At 56.9% G+C, this 21,258-nt stretch overlaps 1 protein-coding gene across 4 annotated transcripts in view; it reads right to left on the minus strand.

The window, feature by feature from the left end:
* Positions 1-926: 926 nt before the first annotated feature.
* Positions 927-21,258, minus strand: part of PDE9A (phosphodiesterase 9A) — an 87,169-nt gene continuing 66,837 nt past the window's right edge. For 2 of the 4 annotated variants that reach the window (XM_070407131.1, XM_070407135.1), the window contains 11 exons: positions 20,545-20,626; positions 19,054-19,128; positions 15,792-15,878; positions 14,661-14,765; positions 14,272-14,354; positions 13,022-13,178; positions 9,507-9,620; positions 6,917-7,021; positions 6,120-6,248; positions 4,114-4,209; positions 2,521-2,616 (listed from right to left, as the gene is read on the minus strand). In XM_070407131.1, coding sequence (XP_070263232.1) covers positions 2,521-2,616; positions 4,114-4,209; positions 6,120-6,248; positions 6,917-7,021; positions 9,507-9,620; positions 13,022-13,178; positions 14,272-14,354; positions 14,661-14,765; positions 15,792-15,878; positions 19,054-19,128; positions 20,545-20,626 — 1,129 coding nt within the window. Of the gene's footprint in view, positions 1,352-2,520; positions 2,617-4,113; positions 4,210-6,119; positions 6,249-6,916; positions 7,022-9,506; positions 9,621-13,021; positions 13,179-14,271; positions 14,355-14,660; positions 14,766-15,791; positions 15,879-19,053; positions 19,129-20,544; positions 20,627-21,258 lie in introns of those variants that run through there. The other 2 variants (XM_070407134.1, XM_070407132.1) reach the window with 2 other exon arrangements.

A 21,258-nucleotide genomic window follows, 5' to 3' on the forward strand; every position in this document is an offset into this window, starting at 1 on the left:
GAGGGGGCGGGCCGCATGGTGCCTGACATCCACCGTGGGCACCATCTAAGGAGCAGAGGGAGGAGGGAAGGGCAGGAGGGCAAGGGGCAGGGCAGTCCCTGTGCCCACTCCACACCGTGTTGTTCTTGCCCGAGGCCATGAGGAAGGCCTGGCTCTGGCAGGATGGTGGCCCGAGGGACCAGCATGAGTGGGAGGGCACCATGTGTTTAAAAAGGAAAAGCAGGCACACACCCGGGGGAGAATTCTTTCCAATTTATGGGTGTGAGAGTTTGGGACACGCAGCTCTCAGGAGAGGTGGGGAATCTCACAGCTCAAAAGTGAATTCTGTGAGGATGGGGAGCAGTATCCTGGAGTTCAGGGGGGCATGCATGCCCAGGACATGGAACCAACCAGGCCATGCGGCTGCCCTGTGAAGGCCGGTTCTCAGAGCGGAGGCTCTTCGGCAGGTTATGTTGTCCTGAGGGGGCGCGGGTGGGGCCCACAGCCTGGGGGCACTCAGGGGTCTAGATGCAGGCGGGGCTCTGGGTGAGAGCTTAGGTGTGGGGGCCCCTCCAGCTTGACCATGAACAAGCGGGGATTGGCTCTCCCTTTGTGGGCCCAGTGCCACCCAGAAAGTTCCCAATGCCTGTCCCTAAGACATAGGCAGGAAGAAAAGGACAGCTTCCTCCCTTGCTGTGCAGAGAAGGTCAACGCGGCTCCTTATCTGCGCGTTAACGGCTCCATGCCCGCCTCTCGGTGCACGGGCACCAGCCTGCGATACGTCTGTGACCTGCATGGACTGCCTGCTGTCTACAGTGTGACCGGCCGCCTGGGGTCCCCACCTCCCCCCACAGGCACCAGTGCCCTCGCAGCTCGCAAACACAGGACAGGCACGGCCTGGCGCTCCGGGCAGCGGCCTGGCATTTAATGCTGAATTTGCGCGAGGAGCGCATCGCATCGCCCTGGGCAGGCGCTCTGGGTGCGTCTGCGGGAAAGCACAGCGTCCTCGTCTCCACGCGAGCACGTTTCTCAGACACACTCCTCCACGAAGAGAAAGAGCAGGACCCACTTCTGTATAAGAATATATTATTTAAAAGGCAGTTTAAAAGTAAAAATTCTGTACAGCATCATGAATTCCTTTTTTTTTTGTATCGGTGAACAAAACGGTCCTGGTCGTGGGCGCCAGGGGGGGGTCAGGATCAGCTTCTCCCCGCGGAGGATCTCACGCCGAGCGGCCGGGCCCAGGCACCGCGGACGGACGTCCTCTTCCTTCAGGCGAGGTCTGCTCGGGAGGGAAACGGACGCCGGGTTTGTCTTCGTTGGGATTGAAATGCGCAGGCGATATCGCAAGTGTCACAGGATTAGACGCACACTGTGTTTGAAAAATGAGGCCGTCGGACATATTGTTGAACATGTTCAGGGAAAATAAAACAATCTCGATCCCTTTTCTGAGCCATTCAAAAAAATACGATCTGACTTCAAAATTGAAAGCCAGCCTGGCTGGCGTGGCTCAGTGGTTGAGCATCCATCTATGAACCAGGAGGTCAGAGTTCGATTCCCGGTCAGGGCACATGCTCAGGTTGCGGGCTTGATCCCCGGTGTGGGGCGTGCAGGAGGCAGCCGATCAATGGTTCTCTCTCATCATTGATGCTTCTCTCTCTCCCTCTCTGAAATCAATAAAAGTATATTAAAAAAAGAAAAAGAAAAGAAAGCCAGCATTTACGGAGTGCTTCCTATGGACCAGCCCTCTGCTTAGTTAACTGCTAAAACCACAACATGATGGTAATTTAGAGACTCGGGCCCTGAGGCTCAGAGGTTGGGTCTCCAGTGCAAAGCTTGGCCCCAAGGCTTGCTTTGTTGGCTGCTGGAAGCCGGGACCTCTGTTCCTCTAATAAAACCAAACCTAGTTTCTCATGCCGGCACCTTGCTGCTTTATAAACCGAAACTCCCTCAAAGGAACCATCAGCCACCTGTGTGGTGTGTCCTCATTATTCAGGCCGAATGGCTGGTGTGCCTTCTGCATGGACTGAGGGAGTGGCTGATGCCAACAAGTGCTCGGGGAGGTGACCGCAGCCATGCTAACAAATATTTTTCTTTGTGAAAAGCTTGAAAAAAGCGTTTTCCCTTAGGAGTGGCACACATGCTAATTACTAACCTTTTTCTATCAACCAAAGCAGGGGTCCTCAAACTTTTTAAACAGGGGGCCAATTCACTGTCCCTCAGACCGTTGGAGGGCCGGACTATAGTTAAAAAAAAAAACTATGAACAAATTCCTATGCACACTGCACATATCTTATTTTGAAGTAAAAAAACAAAACGGGAACAAGTATAATATTTGTATTTGCATGTGGCCCACGGGCCGTAGTTTGAGGACCCCTGAACTAAAGCATGCCCCCTCCTTCAGAGCCTGATTCTAATTATTCTGAGCAAGGCATACACGTTTTACTTATTTAAAAATATTTGGTATTCAGATTTCCCCCTCCCTCCCTCCCTCCCTCCCCCATTCCAATCCAGCTCCGTTGTGTTGGGAACTGCTGGGCGTCAGTGCACAACAGCATTACCTTCGCTTGGCTTCCCATCTCTGCTTTTCTCCCTTGACTTGTCGGTGCCCCCGCCTGCCCGGCTCTCCGTCTTCCTCTGTAACCAGGACAGAGACAGAGAAGTCAGGCTTGGGGACCCCGAGGGGTGGCTGCTTGTCTGCTCGGGAGCTGCCTGTTGACTGCAGATGCTAAAATGTGAAGCTGAGATGAACGTCTGCAACCTTGTGGTGCCAAACACACACGTGTGAGCTTTTCAGACACAGCTCGGTGCACGGGCCACCTTCCCTGCTACGGGAGGCCTCACCCGGTGCGGCCACTGCCTGCTGCCTGGACGGCGAGCTCACACTGGCTGCAGTGCACACAGCCCCGTGGACTGGCCGTGGCGACTGTGGAGTCCACATCCCTTTCACCTCCTTTCGGGTCTGTCCTTTCTGGGGGCAGGAAGGGGCCCTGGAGGGTCCCAGTGGCCCCCACTGGGCGGCCGGGGCTGGGACTTGGAGACTCAAGGTCTCCGTTGAGATGACGTGTGGATGTCCCCGGAGAGTCAGGCTCTGCAGCTCTCCTGCAGGGGGTCTGGGCAAGGGGACACCTCTTCTTACATCCGTCCTCTGTATCATTTGCTCTTAGCTTTTGGAGTTTCAGCACCTGCCTGTGACCTGCTAGAATCTAACTAGAGATGGAGATGGCTGGTCTGTGGGCTCAGAGGTATGTGTTGAGCACCTACTATACGTCTAGCATTGCACCAAGGAGGCAGAGAGAGACAAGAACAACACAGAACGAGCCTCAGCAGGGCGTGGCGGGAGTTCCCAGTGGCAGAGGCAGGTGGAGGCACCGTGATGGGGAGGCCCTGGCTGAGGTGAGCAGTGAAGAAGACATGGTGCAGAGCCAGGCGGGGGGCACTGCCGGGCTGGGATGGGGTGAGGTCAGCCACAGCCACATGGGGCCAAAGTATGAAGCAGCAGGGAGACTGCTCCAGCTGCACTGGGCCCCCGGAGAGAGGGGCAGCCACACCTGGGGTGGCTGGAGGTCAGGTGAGAAGGTCACTGGGTGGTCCCAAGAGGCAGGGGGCCCTGACACAGAGGTGCGCACACCCCGAGGTCCTGACTTGGCCAGACTAACATGGGGGGCTTTGGGGGAAACCTCGACCCCAGCTCTGAGCCTGCGAACTGGACCTCCCCTGAAAACTATCAATCCCCAAGCTCCCTAAAGCCAGGCCTGGTCTGTATCCCTGACCCCTGGGAGGGGCCGAGCTGCCCTGTGTGAGAGCCTGTGGTCTAGAGCCAGGATGGGACGTGGTGGCGGCTTTTCCCAGGCCAGGGGGAGCCTCTCAGTGAACAAGGTCAGCCCAGGGGCAGGGGGAGGAGAGGGAGGATGTGGGCTGGGTGCTACTGGGGGAGGGAGATGCCGTGGATGCTGACCCTCGTCACGTCACAGCGGGCAGCACTGTCATGTGACCTCCAACCACATTAGATCCCCTGATGTCATCGGCCTGTCTCTCCTTTGGGTGGGAACGAGCGCCCGTCCAGAGGGGCCGCCTCGCGGTGCCAGCAGTGTGGACGGAGCCCGCATCACCCGCTGTCCCACGGGGCCCTACCTCCGTCATGGCGTCGTCCATCTGCTTCAGCTCCTCGTAGCGGTCTCTGGATTCCCACAGGGGCTGCAGCATGCTTTCCTCAACCGCAGGGAAGAGCTGGAGGGGGACACACTGGGTCAACCGTCTGCCGCTGAGGCGACGGAAAGCGTTTGGGACAAGGGCAGGTCGTGTGTCTCAGTGGGTTGCACGGGAATCTGCAGCCGTCCACGGGGCGCGGTCGGAGCCCCCAGTGTGCGGCCTCTACGGCATCCAAGGTGACCGAGGCTCTGACACTGTCCGGTCAATGGTTCCTGGAGCCCCTCACACCTGCCACCTGCCCACCTGGTTCCACGGTCCCCGCTGTCTCCTGCTTCTCACAGGGACCTGGTAGAAGCCACTCCCTCCCCACCCCTCCCCTCCCCTCCCATGTCCTCCTGCCCCCCAACTGTCCACGCTGCACTTTCTCATCTTCCAAAGCCAACTTCACCCACTCGGCCCCCGACAGCCACAGAGCCTGGAGGGACTCGCTCACGCCTGCCCTCCAGCCTGAGCGGCTGTGTCCTCCAGTCTGTCTGCCTGTCGGACATTCGATGAGACTCAGCACAGGGTGCCCCTCCCCCCGGGGAAGGTCACACTCCGCCCTACTGCAGGGGAGGGTGGGCCCGTGGTCACACCACTGCAGCCGGGACCAGCCCTGCCTGCCCGCTGTGAAGGCGCAGTGTGTGGAGAGAACGCTGTGAGCAAGAAGGCAGCTCCCGAGAAGCATAAGGAAGGAGCGCTGAGCTGGTTCTGGAAGATGGAGAGAGCAGCATGTGAGGCTGGGAGCCCAGGGCAGAGAAGGATGCACTTGGCGGTAAAGGTTGGAAGAAAGGCCAGGACCAGGAGCTGCGGGTCGTCCTGCCAGACAGAGGTGCTACGGAGGACGGGGGACCATGGGCCTGTGTTGGGGCAGTGGGGAGCTATGGAGGGTTCAGGAGAGAGGTGGAGACCTCCTTCCTGAAGGTTAACCTGGTGAGAGCCGTGTGCTGGGTGGAGTGAGTGAGATGGAGATGGGACCGCTTAGGAGGTTCTTCCGAAGGTGACGGCGAGAGGAGCTGACACAGGCTCCGCTGGTGCCCTGCGAGCGGAGGGCCACTCGGAGGAGGTCTCCGTGGGGACTAGCAGGCTGGCCGTGGTGGCGTAGGAAGGGGAAGCCGGGAGGTTCTGTGGGTGTGCTGCCGGGGGAGCAGGAGGTGGGAGGGCAAGTGGGGAGGTGGGGGGGAGAGTGTTGGGCGTGTTGGTGTTAAGGTGGAGGGGGACTTCAGGTGGGGTGTCCGGTGGGCAGTTACAGTTCACAAGCATGTGTGTGTGAGCGTGTGGGCGAGTGTGTGAGCGTGTGGGCGAGTGTGTGAGTGTGTAGGTGAGTGTGTGAGCGTGCGTGCACGGCGTGTGCATGTGTGTGTGAGCGTGTGGGCGAGTGTGTGAGTGTGTAGGTGAGTGTGTGAGCGTGCGTGCACGGCGTGTGCATGTGTGTGTGAGCGTGTGGGCGAGTGTGTGAGCGTGTGGGCGAGTGTGTGAGTGTGTAGGTGAGTGTGTGAGCGTGCGTGCACGGCGTGTGCATGTGTGTGTGAGCGTGTGGGCGAGTGTGTGAGCGTGTGGGCGAGTGTGTGAGTGTGTAGGTGAGTGTGTGAGCGTGCGTGCACGGCGTGTGCATGTGTGTGTGAGCGTGTGGGCGAGTGTGTGAGCGTGTGGGCGAGTGTGTGAGTGTGTAGGTGAGTGTGTGAGCGTGCGTGCACGGCGTGTGCATGTGTGTGTGAGCGTGTGGGCGAGTGTGTGCGTGTGTAGGTGAGCGTGTGAGCGTGCGTGCACGGCGTGTGCATGTGTGTGTGAGCGTGTGGGCGAGTGTGTGAGCGTGTGGGCGAGTGTGTGAGTGTGTAGGTGAGTGTGTGAGCGTGCGTGCACGGCGTGTGCATGTGTGTGCACGGCTGTGCACTCCCGTGTTTCTCACTGCCTGTCGTGTCGCCCCGGGTGTGGTGATGGTCACTCACCTTGGTCACTGTTTCAAACATGGGGATCAGGACGAACTTGATGAACCCAATCTGGGCCGTGGCTTTGGTCACTTTGTCCCGGTCCATGAAAGGGGCCACGGGAAGGCCTTCCGACTTCTCGCGGTCGCTCTGGGGAGTGCAGCAGACGCAACGTTAAAGAAACACGCAGGGAACTTGGGGGGCTCTGGGGATCACTGTTCTTCGAGGAGGAGAAATATGAGCTAATATGCCGCAGCCAGCCCAACCGCGGTGCGTTATGTAAATCAGTAATAACAATTACCAATTGTTTGAAAAGATGATGCTATTCTGAGTGCTACATCGGGTGTGCAGGGCCGTGCAGGGCCGTGCGGTGAGGACTGAGGGGAGGGCACAGGAGGAGGCCAATGAAGTGGGTCACAAGAATGCGCCGTGTGGCAGAAGCAGCTTGTGGACACCCCTCCGGCTCATCAGAGCTTCCCCAGCTGCCCCCGGGGGCCCTTCCTGTCTCTGCAGTTCTTGACCTTCAGGCCTGACATGTGTGCCCCTCAGAGCGGCTCGCTTAGTGGTGACAGGTGGCAGTCACAGCATTAGCTTTTGCAGGCAGCCACGGCCTCTCAGGTCTGAAATGACAGCCTCGCTCCTGTTTGCTGTGCGCCTGCTGTGAAGGCTTTCTGGGGGCGCGAGGCACTTCTGCCGACCCGCCTGTGTCCACTGTGACCCACCTGCCAGGATTCAAACTGGGCCTCACGTAAGGGGCCAAGCAGAGCGCCAGGAGGCGTGACTGCTGTGCATGAGATATTCCCGTGAAATACTCTTACCTGCATGAAGTATTCTTCTAATAAGCAGTCCACCCAAGGCTCTGAGACTTCCATCGGACGCACCTCGTTAGAGATATCACAGCATTTTATCAAAATCATCTTCAGCTGCAAGAAGAGGCTTGGGGTCAGCAATGGCGCGCAGACCGGAACCCACGCTGTTTGGGCTGGACTTGCCCCCCAGGAGCGGGCGGGGCTGTGGACGGGGCTGAGCTCTGCTGCCCCTCCATGGCTCAGCCAGGGCGCCTGTGGTGGGGGCCCTGGTGGTCTGCATCTCGACCCTCAGCCTCAACTGGGGAGAATGAGGGGCGTCACTGCACCCCCACAGGATCAGAATGTTTTTCTCTTTTTTTAAAATCCTCACCCAAGGGTATTTTTCCATTGATTTTTAGAGGAAGTGGGAGAGGGAAAGACAGAAATGTCGAGGTGAGAGAAACACATCGATTGGTTGCCTCCTGCATGTGCCCTGACCAGGGCCTGGGCCAGGGAGGAGCCTGCTACTGAGGTACGTGCCCTTGACGGGACTTGAACCTGGGACTCTTCGTCCGCAAGTTGATGCTCTATCCACTGAACCACACCGGCTAGGGCTCAGAATGCTTTCTCGGCGGGACCTTGAGTGGTAGAACAGCCCATTTAACACGAGGACCTTCTGTCAAACGAATATACATGATGAAGTTCTTGATTATTGAAGAGACAGGAAAAAGTGTAGAGAGGCATCGTTAGTGATGAATAATGGAGCCACTACAGTCAGGCTGCTCAATTATTAACATCACGCTGCCTACGGCAGGAGGAGATGATTCTAGTCTTGTTCTAACCAGCTGGGAACTTGCACTTGAACGCTCCAGTCCCGTGTCAATGCCTGGACATACAGCAGACCTGCAGGTAACCCTCTGATTGATTACCTCAGAAGGACTAAGAAAAGAATGTTCTCGTATCCAGACGGCTGAACGTGACCAGACCTCCTGGCGTCCATCCTCCAGACCATCTGGACCAATCCGAGGGCCAAAATGCAGACTGGTCCTTCTCCAGAATGTACACTTTGCTACAACTACTCTTAGCTTTTCTTTCTTCTCCGGGACATTTCTGGGTTTTGGCCTAGCTGTGTTTCTGGTTGGCAAATCCTAAGATCCTTGAATGAATCTTGATCATTTATTTCTAGCCAAAGCTTCCAGACTCTTAGTCATGTGACGTTAGGAATCGGAGGTTAAAAGGGCAATAGGCGTGGATAGTGCTGGGACGCCCCCCCACCCCGTGACAAAGCGGCATATTAGAAATATAGGGTGAAGGGGACCCTCAATGTAAAAGCAGCAAGGGCATAGTCTTGGCGCCCCAACCCCTGAATAGGATGGGCAACCGCAGATTCCTCCTGTCCCCGCAGCCCAGGGTTAGCAAGACTCGCCAAATGTCAGAGGTGGCATTAGCTTCTGCCCCCTGCTCCAGGCCCGGGTCTTCCCTGTGCTAGCAGGGCTCTCTGCCTCTGAACCCGGCCAAAGCCGCCACCCTGCAGAAGCCTCCTCTCCCCCTGCGTCCTTCCAGGTCCTGCTCTGGCTCCTTTCTCCAGCCTTCCTGGCCACCCCAGCCCCCTATTTCAGCCCCCACAGCGCCGCCCTGTGCCCGGCCACATCTTGTTTGTGCTGTTCCCTAGTTGGGTGCCTGTCTGGTCCTCCCAGGAGACCCACTCCCTCCAAGCCTGGTGAGGCTGGGCATGCATTTGGTTCCTCGGATGGAGGCTCGCCAGGCCAAAGATTCAGCCAGAGCGTTTCCACCTGAGCCAGCCACGTGAGTGCCTTTGGGACCGGCTGCAGCACCAATGACTTGCTCCAGGCCCAGCGACTGTCACCTGGAATTGCCAGTGTTTGAGGTCAGTGCTGGCTGCCACTCAGAGTCTGATGCGGGTCCACCCAGGCTGTGGGCCCCGAATCTGCCTGGGCTGCTCTCCCAGGAGGGGGGCCTTGGAGAACTTGACTTGGCTCAACTTGAGCAGAACCTCCAGGTGACCGCTGCCCTTCAGTCCTTCCCTCGTCGCCCTGCCCCATGGCTTCCTGGGAACCGATCCAGGCCTTTCTCGTCTCCTGTGTGAGGAGTCGGGCTGTAGGCCACAGGCAATAGGGCTCTCTGCCTGGCAGGCCTCGGGGGGACGCTGCCCCCGACACCAGGCTGGGGCCAGCAGGGCACGGCCGTCCTAAGGGGAGCTGAATCAAGGCTTCAGGCCTGGGCCACCGGGTCCCCAAGCTGCCCTCCGAAAGGCTGGGTTCAGCATGTTTTCCGGGGCTGTCCTTTGTGGGAGAGCTGACTTTATTCTCAGGAAACCAGAGCAAGATGAATCGCCTTCACCCGCTTACTATCCTCACACAAGAATGAGAGGGAGCGTGCAAAAACGCTGCCCCATAGCCACGACGGAGCTTTACCTTTACCGGGGGAGGTTCCCAGCAGGCAGCCTTCCTGGTGAGACTGGGAACTTTGAAAACCAGCTTTATCGGCACCTCCCCCCAAGGCAAGGAGGAGTTTTGGTTTCTCGGTTTCTGGTCTGAGCTGGAGGAAGGACTCCCTCACCAGCTCCCCCACCCCCAAGAGGCTTAAGGAGCCTACTCACCAGGGTCATGTGCTCCTCGTTGCCGTAGTCGAAGTTCTCCATCTTCTCTTTGAAGGAATCCATGATCTCTGCGTGCCTGGCCATGTCAGTGGCCAAGATTAATGTGATCATGCCCTGAAGAGCGGAAGAGCAAAGCATGAACACCGGGCAAATCCCAAGGGTTCCCCATTGAGCGCCGACTGTGTGCTGAGCCCTCTGCACACACCATGTCATTTACCCTGTGTGTGTGTCTAGGAATCACTGTCCTCATTTTCATTTTATTCATGATTATTATTTTTGTTAATCCTCACCTGAGGATATTTTTCCATTGATTTTTAGAGAGTGGAAGAGAGAGGGAAAGGCAGAGAGGAGCATTGATGTGAGAGAAACACATTGATTGGTTGCCTCCTGCACGAGCCCTGCCAGGGCCTGGGAACCTGTAACTGCGGTACCGGCCCTTGACCTGCATCGAACCCCGGACCCTTTGGTCCACAGGCCTACGCTTTATCCACTGAGCCAAACCAGCTAGGGTGCTGTCCTCACTTTTAGATACAGAAGCTGACACTTGACGAGACCGAGGGCCCTGCCCAGGCTGCAGGGGGAGGGTGGAAGCCTGGCATTCAGGCCCAGGTGAGCCTGACCCCTCCCCCTGTGCTGTGTCTGTGAAGCAGCAGCAGCCACACCAGGTCTCCCAGGACAATGTCCTCATGGATGGCAGCTTGGCCGCGGACAAAGGCTTCCCTGCAGTTTAGTCATCTAGGCCTGTGGTGTGTGGCTTCCAGATCTTGTTGGAGGTCAATGACCGATTTTCCAAGGGTATTTTTCCCCTGTTATCTAATCTGTATGTGATGACATGTGTACCTATTGCTTGGGAGTGATCAAAGTCTGACTATGTACAATGGCATTCTTCTATGAACGAATTTGTGAATGAGGATGCAATGAGTTTTTAATATAAATAATCCATTACCTTACTAATCAGATGTTGGCTTAAAAGTAACATAATTCAAAACCATGACCATCTGACCATCCATCCATCCATCCATCCATCCATCCATCCATCCATCTATCCACCCATCCATCCATGCAATCCACTTACCCACCCATCAATTTATCCATCTAACTTGTCCATCTGTCTGTCCGTTGGTCTGTAGATCCATCCATCCACCCACCCACAAGCATTTACAAACACACCGCTGTGCTGAGCATGGTGTTCTACTTTTTCAAAAAAATGAAACCACAATCATCAAATGCAGAGCTCAAGTCATCCAACATAGATCATCTCAGATGTGTTTGGAGGAGGGGGGCACGGCTGACATTCTGAATGGAGCCTTTTCCCTGTGAAGATTTAATTGTGTAGTAGGGAAGGACCTATGCCGTGAGGAGTTAGCCCTCAAAATATTCAGTGACAAAATGTTATTAAAAATCAGGACAACTGCCTGGCTGGCGTGGCTCAGCAGTTGAGTGTTGACCTACAAATCAGGAGGTCACTGTTCAATTCCCGGTCAGGACATATGCCTGGGTTTGGGCTTGATCCCCAGTAGGGGATGTGCAGGAGGCAGCTGATCAATGATTCCCTCTCATCATTGATGTTTCTATTATTCTCTCCATTTCCTTCCTCTCTGAAATCAATACAAATATTTTTAAAAATTGGGACAGCTGATTTTATTCTCAGAAAAAGTCTCGTTTGAACATGAAGCGTTTGAGGTAGGACAACCCTCAGCAGCAACAGCCACACCAGGTCTCCCAGGACAAAGGCTTCCCTGCGGTTTAGTCATCTAGGCCTGTGGTGTGTGGCTTCCAGATCTTGTTGGAGGTCAATGACCGATTTTCAATGACCTCGTGTGCCCCATGGCGGACACGAGGAAGATCTGGCTGTGGGGTCAGCCGCTCCTCCAGCCAGGCACTTCCTTCCCAGGGGTCGCTGGGTCTCCCACGAAGGGGCATTCAGGTGCTCGGATTCTCCAGGTCGTATGTATTCCAGGTCGCTGGGCAGCCGTCAGGGGCAGCAGCCAATGCAGTGCTGTCTCCAGGACTTGACCTTTACCTGCTTCGGAGAAAGGTTCCCTCGGGCTCTTCAGAACAGCAGGTGGCACTTGCTTGCCCGGTGGTTCCATAAGCATGGAGGGAGGCAGAAGCTTGGGCTTGAGGAGGGACTGTGCCGGGAACCGGTGATTCAGCGAGGACAGTAAGCACCGCATTTAGCTCTGAACTTCCTGGAACCGGGGCCAGTGGGGAAACGTGGTTTATGAAGCTGTTTTCTGACTGAGTGAAGCTTATCAGCCTCCAGCGGGAGGGAGGGTTCCCAGCTCTGGATTCTAGACCCTTTATCAGGCGCATCTTCAGGGAAGGCCACGAAGACATCTCATGGGTGCGGTTTTCATCCATGGACTGTCAGGGCGTGGCTCCTCCAGACGCGGACCTTGGCTCCTGTGCAGTGTCCCAGGCTGCCATCCACACGGACCCGGGGACGCAGAGGACCACAAAGGTGTTGTCTCAGGGTTCTGGAGGCCAGAAGCCTGAATCCGAGGTGTCGGAGGGCCCTCCTCCCTCCCAGGGCTCCAGGGCAGGGTCCCCTGCTTCTTCCAGCTGCTGGTGGCTCAGCGTTCCTTGGCTTGTGTCCACATCACTCCAGTCTCTGCCTCTGTCATCTCATGGCCTTGTCATTCGTGTATCTGTGTCTTCTCCTCTTCAGTCTCTTATAGAGATACTTGTCGTTGGATTTAGGGCCCACCTGGCTAGCCCAAGCTAGTCTTACCTAGTGATCCTAACAATGCAGCTGTGAAGACCTTTTTCCAATTAAGGGTACCTTCACAAGGCCGAGGGTCAGGAGGTAGACGTACATTTTGTTTTTGTTTTTTTTTTGTCAGGGGTGCGGTTACCATTCAACCTACTACATTCCTCCAAAGGTCGCCCTGATGTCCTCTCTCCCCTGCAAACGTCAGAGGGTGGGGCACAGAGTCGCGCTCCGTGGGACCTCCTGGGCGAGGGCTGTCATTTGTGGTGAGTGGAAGTGTCTGCCTCAGGACAGGGGGCGCTCTCAGCCTCCTCCCAAAGCGCCCCAAGAAGTGGTCAAGTCTCTTAGCTGAAGTGGGCAGTGGGCAGACTGGGTCATGGGGTGGCAGGGGACAGTGGTCAGGGCCCTGCTAGGCTGGATGTAGCAGGTGTGTCTGTCCAGGGTCTGCTGGGTACTCCCTGTGCTCCCTGGGCAGGTTCCCCAGCGTCTGTGGGCCTCACTCCCCCGCGTGGCAATGGAGAAAGGGAGTATCTCCAAGGATAAGTTCAACCCTGGGTGTGAACTGCTGCCAGTGGAATCCCAGGTACGCAGGCCAGGGGCATGCACCTCTTCCTGGGCGCTATGTGGCCTTGGAGGCGGTGGGAAGGGGGGTGCGCTCCCTAGGATCCCTGTGGGCGTTGCTGTGACTGGGAGCTTCCGGAAGCCTCAGCCCGGAGAAGGGGTTCTCTCGTGGTCGTGCTGGCTGTCTCCCCCCTAAACCCCCCCCTCACCCTGCAGGCAGCGTGCCCCCACCCCCGCACACCTGTCGGATCTGCTTGAACCCGTCGGGCTGCACGTTGGAGAAGATGTTGCACTCGGGCTGGGCGAGGATCTGGAAGGCCACGGCGCAGTGGTGGTTCTCCAGGGGCGAGATGTCGTTGTAGCGCATGGCCAGCTCGGTGCGGGCGTTGATCTGGTACCTGGAATTGGGGGCGAGGGGACAGGAGCCTCAGGAGCCCGCACTTGGAGGCGCCTGTGTGTCAGGGCAACACGCTGAGGGGTACAGTGCTGCCCGTAGGGGCTAGGAAGCAGTTGTGAAGGGGCTGGTGAAGGCGGCTGCACTCCGCCCGTGCCAGGAACTCACTTCTCCCGGCTCCCTGACTCTCTGCTGCCCCTTGAATGAGATGATCCCAAGTTTTTACAGTCCTGCCAGGTGGATAGCACCCAGAAGTCTCCATTTCTCTGTTATGGTGCCCTGAAGGCGCCCAGGCCTTTCGGTACGGCACCTTGCAGACATTTCAATACGTGCAAAAGGCAGGCATTTGGGAGAAGAGTCGGATGCTGTGGTCCAGGCCCCGTGCTGGCCCGTCGCCGAGGGTGGGCACTGAGGGAGTGGGTGCCCACGGGCTCCCATGCCTTAGAGTCCATGGTCCTGACCATGGCAGCGAGGTTCTCGGGCACATTTGAGCTCATTGTGCGTAAAATAAGACTCGGTGCACAGATACACACGTCTGATAGAAAGAAGCCATGCGTCACTGTGAATGCAAACCAATGCCACGCGGTCGGGACTGCGGCGGTCAGGTGGGTGGGACTCTGTGCCTTTGCCTCCAGGAGGCGGGAACGGATCAATGTTCCAGCAAAGCCCCCACGGCCCACCGTGGACCCCTCCACTCCCCGCTCACCCACCCTCCTCTCGCTCAGTCCCAGCCCTGGCACGGTCCCTGTGGGAACAGGGTGGGGAGGCGGCCGTGAGGGGCGTGAGATCCAGAGTGAGATCCCTGTCCGTGTGGGCATCAGGCCCTGCTTCAGGTACCGCCAGGGCTCAGGCCTGTGCAGAGGCACAGCCTGGAGCCAGGACCACAGAGGGTGTGCAGCCTCGTAGGGTTTGGTAACCTTGAAGGGTCTGCCCAGGGAGGCCCAAGGCCTTGGACAAAGTTCCAAAGTGGGGAGCTGTGTCCCATGGAGTTGGCGCTGGAGGGTCGGAGGCCTCCGCTGACAGCTCCGATTTGGGGCTGGTCTGAGTATTGAGCTGAACCGAGGGCCCTTTAAAACGAAAAGTCACCGTGCACGCACGTGTTGTTGTATCCTGGATGGTCCAGATCGTGGCAGATGGCTGCGGTCATTAGGATCAAGATATCCATTTGGGAAAACTTCTCCTGGATTAGAGAGGGGGGTGGGTGGGTGAGGAGGGGTGGAGGGGGGTGGGAAACTAGTGATAAGGGCAGGATGAAGCCCCCTCCAGCCGGCCTGGTGGGAGAGGACCCGCCCCCTCTCTGGGGTGGGGTGAGGGGACCCACTTGCTCAGTGACTCAGAAGCGCCTCGCCTAGGAGGGCGATGACACTGATGGGCTGGGTGGGTTCCCTGGAGGGTGGGGGAGCTGCTGCGGAGCCCCGAGGCTGTCTGTCCCCTCTGGGTGGGGGTGCGTCCCTACCATCCCCCGGAGGGGCTCCCCCAGACCCACCTGGAGCCCGCAGAGCCAGATCATGCTGTACATCATCTGGGCCACGCAGAAGCAGTGCCGGAAGTTGTGGAAAGGGTTGTTCCTGTAGTTGTCGTGCACGCAGAGCTGCGGGAGACGAGGGTCTGACCGCCCGCGCTGTGCCCACCGCCCTCTCCAGCTCCCTCGCCAGCCGTCCCAGATGCTCCCTGCCCCGCCCTCGTCTGACCCCGAGGCCAACAGTGCTCCTGTGCGTACGGGTGAGGACGGGTGGCCCAGAGGGCAGGCGTGGGGACAGACCTCCAGGCTTTCACCGTGGGCTCCTAGACTCAGGGTGTCTGAGCAGCCACACTGGGACATGGACATTCCGCTGTGTCCAGGGCTGAGCCAGGGGGACTACCGGGGTCCCAGTGACTGTCTGACCTTTAATATTTGGTTCTGAGCAGTATTTTATTTTTAAAAAGGCCTGCTATTAACACACACTCATACATGCACATTCACACATGCACATACTCATACACATACTACTCACACCCACAGCCACGCATGTACAAATGCACACACATGCACATTTACACAGGCACACCCTCACAGACATACTCACATACACATATACCTACATACACATACACTCACACATGTACACTCACACACACATACGCACACACAATACTTACACAAGCATATTCACACACATACATACACTGACACATGAACACACATGAACACACTCATGCTCACTCACATGGTCCTACTCAAAGACACTCATAACATTCTCACACATACTCATACACATGCAAACACTTGTACATGTACATACGCATGTCTACTTTCCTCACAAACACGCACACACTCAGACACTTTCACACACTCATACACACTTGTGCACACGTGCATACACACACACACACACACACACACACACACGCCCCTGCTTTAGCACACTTGGCTGCACTGGTCTGCCCTGTTCTCACCGTTGTCTCACTACCTAGAGCAGGAGCGCAGGGGGGAGTGTGTGGTGGGGACACAGACCGGCAGAATGTCCTGGCAGAACTCTCATGAGCGCCCAGGGCCACCAGGACGGTGCCCGGATGCCCACTCCCATGTAACTGGATGAAACTGTGTTCACGAGGGACTACAGGGGCTGCCACTTACCAGCCACCTCTTGAGCGTGATGGGGTTGATGCTGAAGTCTCTGACCAGGCAGAGGTCGTGGTACATGTGCTCCAAGCAACTCAGCATCTGCGGGCACAGGAAGAGCAAAGGGTGGTCAACAGCACGCGGGCCACCCGCCTGGCCCTACCGTCCCGGGAGAGGTCCGCAGGGCAAGCCGGGCAGCTTTTCCAGGCCCGTCCCCAGCGGGGAGCCCTCCCTGGCCCGGGTCCCCCGAGAGTGAAGCCTGTTGACTGGGGGTTCAGCATCCCGCAGAAGGGATGGGGGTTTGAAAGAGCAGTCGGTGTTCAGAAGTCAATGGAATTCTATACAAGAAGGAACAGCAAGTGGCTGGATGAGAGGGAGTGTGCTGCGCCCAAAGGACCACATCAGAGATGATTTCATTTATTTCCACTCACAAGGCACAATCTCTGTGGGTCAACCTTGCAGTCTGATCCTCCGGGACTCGCCTCCATCTAACTCAGACCTGAGAGCCGTGCCCCAGAGAAAGGCCCTTCACTCGCCTCAGGCCTGAGCGCCTTCCATCCCCAACACCCTCACTGTGCCCCCTGGGGCCTTAGAGCCACTTATTAATATGTTAAATTTAGTCCAGAAGGTGAGTGCATTCTGGGTAAGTGCCCTCCCCTCCCTGCAACCTTACTTCATGGACTGTCTTCTAAAAAAAAAGAAAAAACCCCTGCTCACGTTGAAATAGATTTTGTTTTCAGTCCCAAAGAGGATTTACTGTCACTGTTATTATCTATTTAAATATCGCTCAGAGCTCTGGAGCTAATTAAGCGAGGGAAGACAGATTAAATTATTTTTAATAAATGAAAGTTTGACAAAGTGGGCTTTGCCTTCTGGGAAAGCAGGCCTTGGATGGGAAGCCCAGGGAGACAGATCTGCAAAGCAGGGGCAGTGAAGATGTCACCAGGGTGTGCAGAGCTGACACCGGCCAGCGCCTCTCTGCCCAGGGCCACACACCTGTGCCCTGCCTCTGTCACATCCTCCGGCTGCCTAGTGCCTGGGCAGGCATGGCAGGGCCTCCGGACTGAGGGCTGCAGCCCCGACACCCCTTGCCCCACCCACCAGCCCATGCGCCGCTCCAGGCAACCCCCGCGAGCTGCATGAAATGATCGGCAGACAAAACCATCTGGTGCCATGTCTGAGGCACGTGTGGTGTCTGGAGCAGGAGTGATGTGGCCATGCATTTGTCTCCAAGCTGGTGGCAGGTCCTGGTCGGACAGCTGGGCGGTGGGGAGTGTGGAGGACTCAGGAGGTGACCAGGAGGCCCAGCCTGTGAGCCCCGTGCTCAGTAGAGGCGGCCACGCTGTGCTTCCCGGCCCCAGGGAGCTCTGACAGCAGCTTGCAGGGGGCAGCAGCAGTGTGAAGTCATAGACTCCTGGTCGGTGATGGGGGAACGCTGGGCTGGACCCGGGTGATGCTGGGCACAGCATTTCTCCTGCTCGAAGGGAGAGGTGAACCATCACCACTGGGGGCTCTGACGTGCTCAGAGTGCGAGGTGCTTTGTGGGTGGCCAGATGCAGTTTCTCGAGGGCCAGGTGGGACTTCTAAGTTTTCAGTTGTGACTCTTTAGTTGATCATCTTTGCCGTCCATGGTCCAAAATTCATTGCACCCCCAGATTTGCCAGAGGCCCGGGGTCCAGTCTTTGGGCACCTCTGGTTGTCACCACAGGCAGCAGGAAGAACCAGGCCCCTCACAAGTCTCTGAACCACTGAGAGATGCTGGCAGGAGCCCCAGGCTGGCAGGTGGCCACACAGAGGCCAAGCCCAGCCACAGGGAGCTGTCTGGCTCCTCCCACGCTGGCCCTGGTGCTGCTATACATACACCCCCCATGTACATGCACCGCACATGTACATACACCCTGCGGGTACATACACCCCGAGTGTTGTAGGACAGGGAGGCGGCCTTCCCATCATGGATGCGTGAATCCTTCACCTCTCAAAATGAGGGCGTGTTCTCTCTCTGGCCACATCACCCTGTGCTCAGAGGAGACAGAAATGGCAGTGATGCCCATACAGGTGCTTTGCCATCAGGGGACAGGCTTCCCTCTTGCTCCTCGTGGCTGAGGACAAATGACTCCAGGGACCGTGCTTTTTCTCGATGTCTCTATAGTGGTGCTTGTCCACCTGCCGGAAGCAGGGACCTGCACGGTCTCGGTCGTTGCGACCAGAGGTCACACCTCTCGTTTCTCCAGGCCACGTGGCCTCCCGCACCCGGTCCATTTCTCATGGTGCATTGGTCTGGCAGGTGATGGCCGCTCCCCTAAAATGCCTCCTGCTCCTTCATATCCACACTCCCGGCCTGCACGCGGCCTGGACGTTGTGGAGCACGTGCGCCATCTGGCCCAGTGTTTGCTACGGGACCATCCCTGGCACACAGGCTGGCTGCGGCGGGAGGAGGCGGAATCTCGGGTTTCTGGTCAGTGCTGCCGCAGCTTCCCCTTTGCTGGGGGAGCAGGAATGAAAGCACAAGCAGGGTTCACTCGGGGGACCCGAGCGCCCTGGGTACGGGCCAGCGCTGGTGAACCTCCCTTTCCTGCCGTCGCAGGGATGTGGCCGCTGCCGCTCTCGTCCAGGCGGGCAGCTTGCTGGGGGCAGCCTTTCTGCGTCTCTGCTACTGCAAAGCTGGAAAGTCCGTAGATTTTGGGGACCTGATGCCTGTGATGAGGGACTGTGTTCTTGAGGTTCAGAAGAGACGGGTATGACTGATATGATTTGGTAACTAGACCAAACAAAGAAAACCTCCTTTTTTGTGTTTTCTCAGCAAAAGGGAAAGTAAAAAAAAATCTGGTTAAGTGCCTCGCCTCCCAGGTCCTGTACGTGTGCCCATCGGGGGCCGGCTGCGCCTTTCCCCATAGAAGCCGCTCTTGGGGGGGGGGTGTATCTCCACAGTGTGGGGGGTCTGTGGGCAGCAGCTGGCAGCTGAGAGGGTGTTTGTGGGGACAGTAGAGGGCCCCTGGGGACTCTCGACGATGATGCTCCCTGGGGGTGAGCACCTGCAGCCAGCACCCCAGGGTTCGAGCCCCTGCACTGGACCGCCTGTTCCTCTGTCTGACACCCCCTTCCTGAGTTCTATCTCCAGGACCGCCCCTGAGTCAACCAAGAGTCAGTTTAACTAAAATCTGGAGAATCAAGTGAAAAAAGCAACAAAAAGAACAGAGAGGAGAAAGGCCAGGGGGAGAGTGACGGGGATGCTTCCGTCACGTCCCGAGACGCTGGTCCCGGGGGCTCCCTCACTCACCTCGTTGGGCTCCCAGAGCCAGACGTCAAAGGTCGGCTTGCGCAGGCCCTCTATGGTCTCTGGCGAGAGCAGGTACTGGAAAGGACAGGAGGGCGTTAGCCTCTGGGCTGAGCCACTGCCGTCACCTCTGGGGGACGGGGACTTTTCCTCTGTCCCTCAAGGACACCCGTGTACAGGCTTGCAGGCTACATTCTGCAAGAATTCTGGCGGCGGGCAAACTCCAGGGACGGGAATCTCACCCCGAGGCAGGGCCAGAGCGCCGGGCATGCCCACGTGGGCGCGAGGGACCGTTCTGGGGTGACAGGGACGCTCCATTCCTTGACTGTGGTGGATGTTCCGTGACTACACGAGTTTGTCAAAATTCACCATACAATGCGACTCACTGCACGCAGGTAACATCTCAATAAACTGGTTTAGCTGTGGTCTGAGGGCCTCCAGGACACGAGTCAGAGTTAAATTGTCACAGGAAACAGGACTGCGATTTTAGAGGTCAACCAGTCATGGTGTTTTGGGATTAGATATCCTGCTCCCCAAGGGTCATGGGGTTTCGGTTTATTTTTTTTTTTAGGAACTGCAGTGGAGCACTGAGACCCTGTACTTTGGACCAAGGCTGGGCCTCATGACTCCCTGGGGCTGGAACGTGAGAGATTTGGGTCACATTTTCCTACAGAAGAGACACCAGTGTCCATCTGAAAACCCTGAACAAGCCTGGTTGGCGTGGCTCAGGGGTTAAGCGTCGACCCAAGAACCAGGAGGTCACGGCTTGATTCCCAGTCAGGGCACATGCCTGAGTTGTGGGTTCCATCACCAGTAGGGGGCGTGCAGGAAGCAGCCGATCAATGATTCTTTCCCAATATTGGTGTTTCTATCTCTCTCTCCCTCTCCCTTCCTCTCTCTGAAATCAATCAAAACATATTAAAAAACAAAAACAAACAAACCAGGACAACCTGCAGGCCCTTGGCTCCTGTGAGCAAGCGGGAGCCCAAATATCAGCTCAAGAGGGCGCTGAAGGTCAGCTGGGCTGGGGGCTCGTTCACTCACCAGCTGAGGGCTCTGCTGAGATGGGTGACCACCATCCCGAGAGCCCCCTCCCCAATTCCCGGGGCCCTGCTGCTTTCACAAGGGCCCGGGGTCTCTGGTCACTGAGAAATCTTTTGTGACCGAAAAGCAAAACTTCTCATAATAACAGCGTATTGTTCAGGAACAGAAGATCCAAGAAAACAGAACTTTAAAAATTTACTTAAAAATTTACCTCCTGCCACAGGAAGCTATGGTCTGGGACCACTTTGGCTAAACAAATATCAAAGAGAAAACTATTCTGCTTAAGAAGAACAGGCGCGTCCGGCAGCCCACGGCCGCGGCAGGAGCTGTTTCTGCAAATGTGCAGACATTGGGCGGCCAGGCCAGGAGGCCAGGGTGGCCGAGGGCGGGGCCTGTGCCTGGGGCTGTGGACACAGATGCTGGATCTTCAGAAGCAGAATTTCATCTTACCTTGGGATAAGCGGGGACATCACGTTGAGGTGTCAACTTCTTGTTGTTATCCAAAAAACTGTATTTACAGGGGCAGCTGGTCCTAGCGGGGGAAGGAAGCAAAGGTTAGTCTGCACCGTTGCTTCAGTCTGGGTGTTCACGTGGGCAGGGACTGTGGGCACCTCCTCAGAGCAAAACAAACTGCAAACCCCATGCCAAGCCCAAAGCAAACCCTACAGACGCCCTTGGTCGTATCTGTTGTGGGAGGATAAGTCATAAAGCCAGAAACGTCTCATCACTAACCCCCAGGGCCCCTGCTGGGCCTCCGCAGGGACAGTGGGCTCTTGGAAACATGGGTCTGCATTACAGATAAGCTCCTAAAAACTTTTTAAAATGATGAAAGCAAAGCGCGTTCCTTCCATAAAATTCAGCCAACACAGAAGTAAAGTAAAATAAAAAAAATCAAAGTTCCTACATCACCCCCTCCTTTCCTGTTAAGTCGAACACCTTGGAAATCCCTGCTGCGGTGTGGGGTATTCTTCCGGAACATCCTAGGCCTGGACACACACGGACAGCCCCGTGCTTTCAAACAAAGGTGGGATTGTACAAACGTCCTCCTCGGCCGCTAGCTGTTTTCACCTAACGCACCACACACCTGCTGGTGTTGCTTCACAGAGCCCAGCCTTGTTAAAAGCAAGCCCTTCTCCGGTGCCCGGGGGCGTGGCCGCACTGCAC

The sequence above is a fragment of the Myotis yumanensis genome, unplaced genomic scaffold (assembly GCF_028538775.1).
Source record: "Myotis yumanensis isolate MYYU_CA2020_CCGP unplaced genomic scaffold, mMyoYum1.0.hap1 SCAF_2, whole genome shotgun sequence".
Classification (NCBI taxonomy): domain Eukaryota; kingdom Metazoa; phylum Chordata; class Mammalia; order Chiroptera; family Vespertilionidae; genus Myotis; species Myotis yumanensis.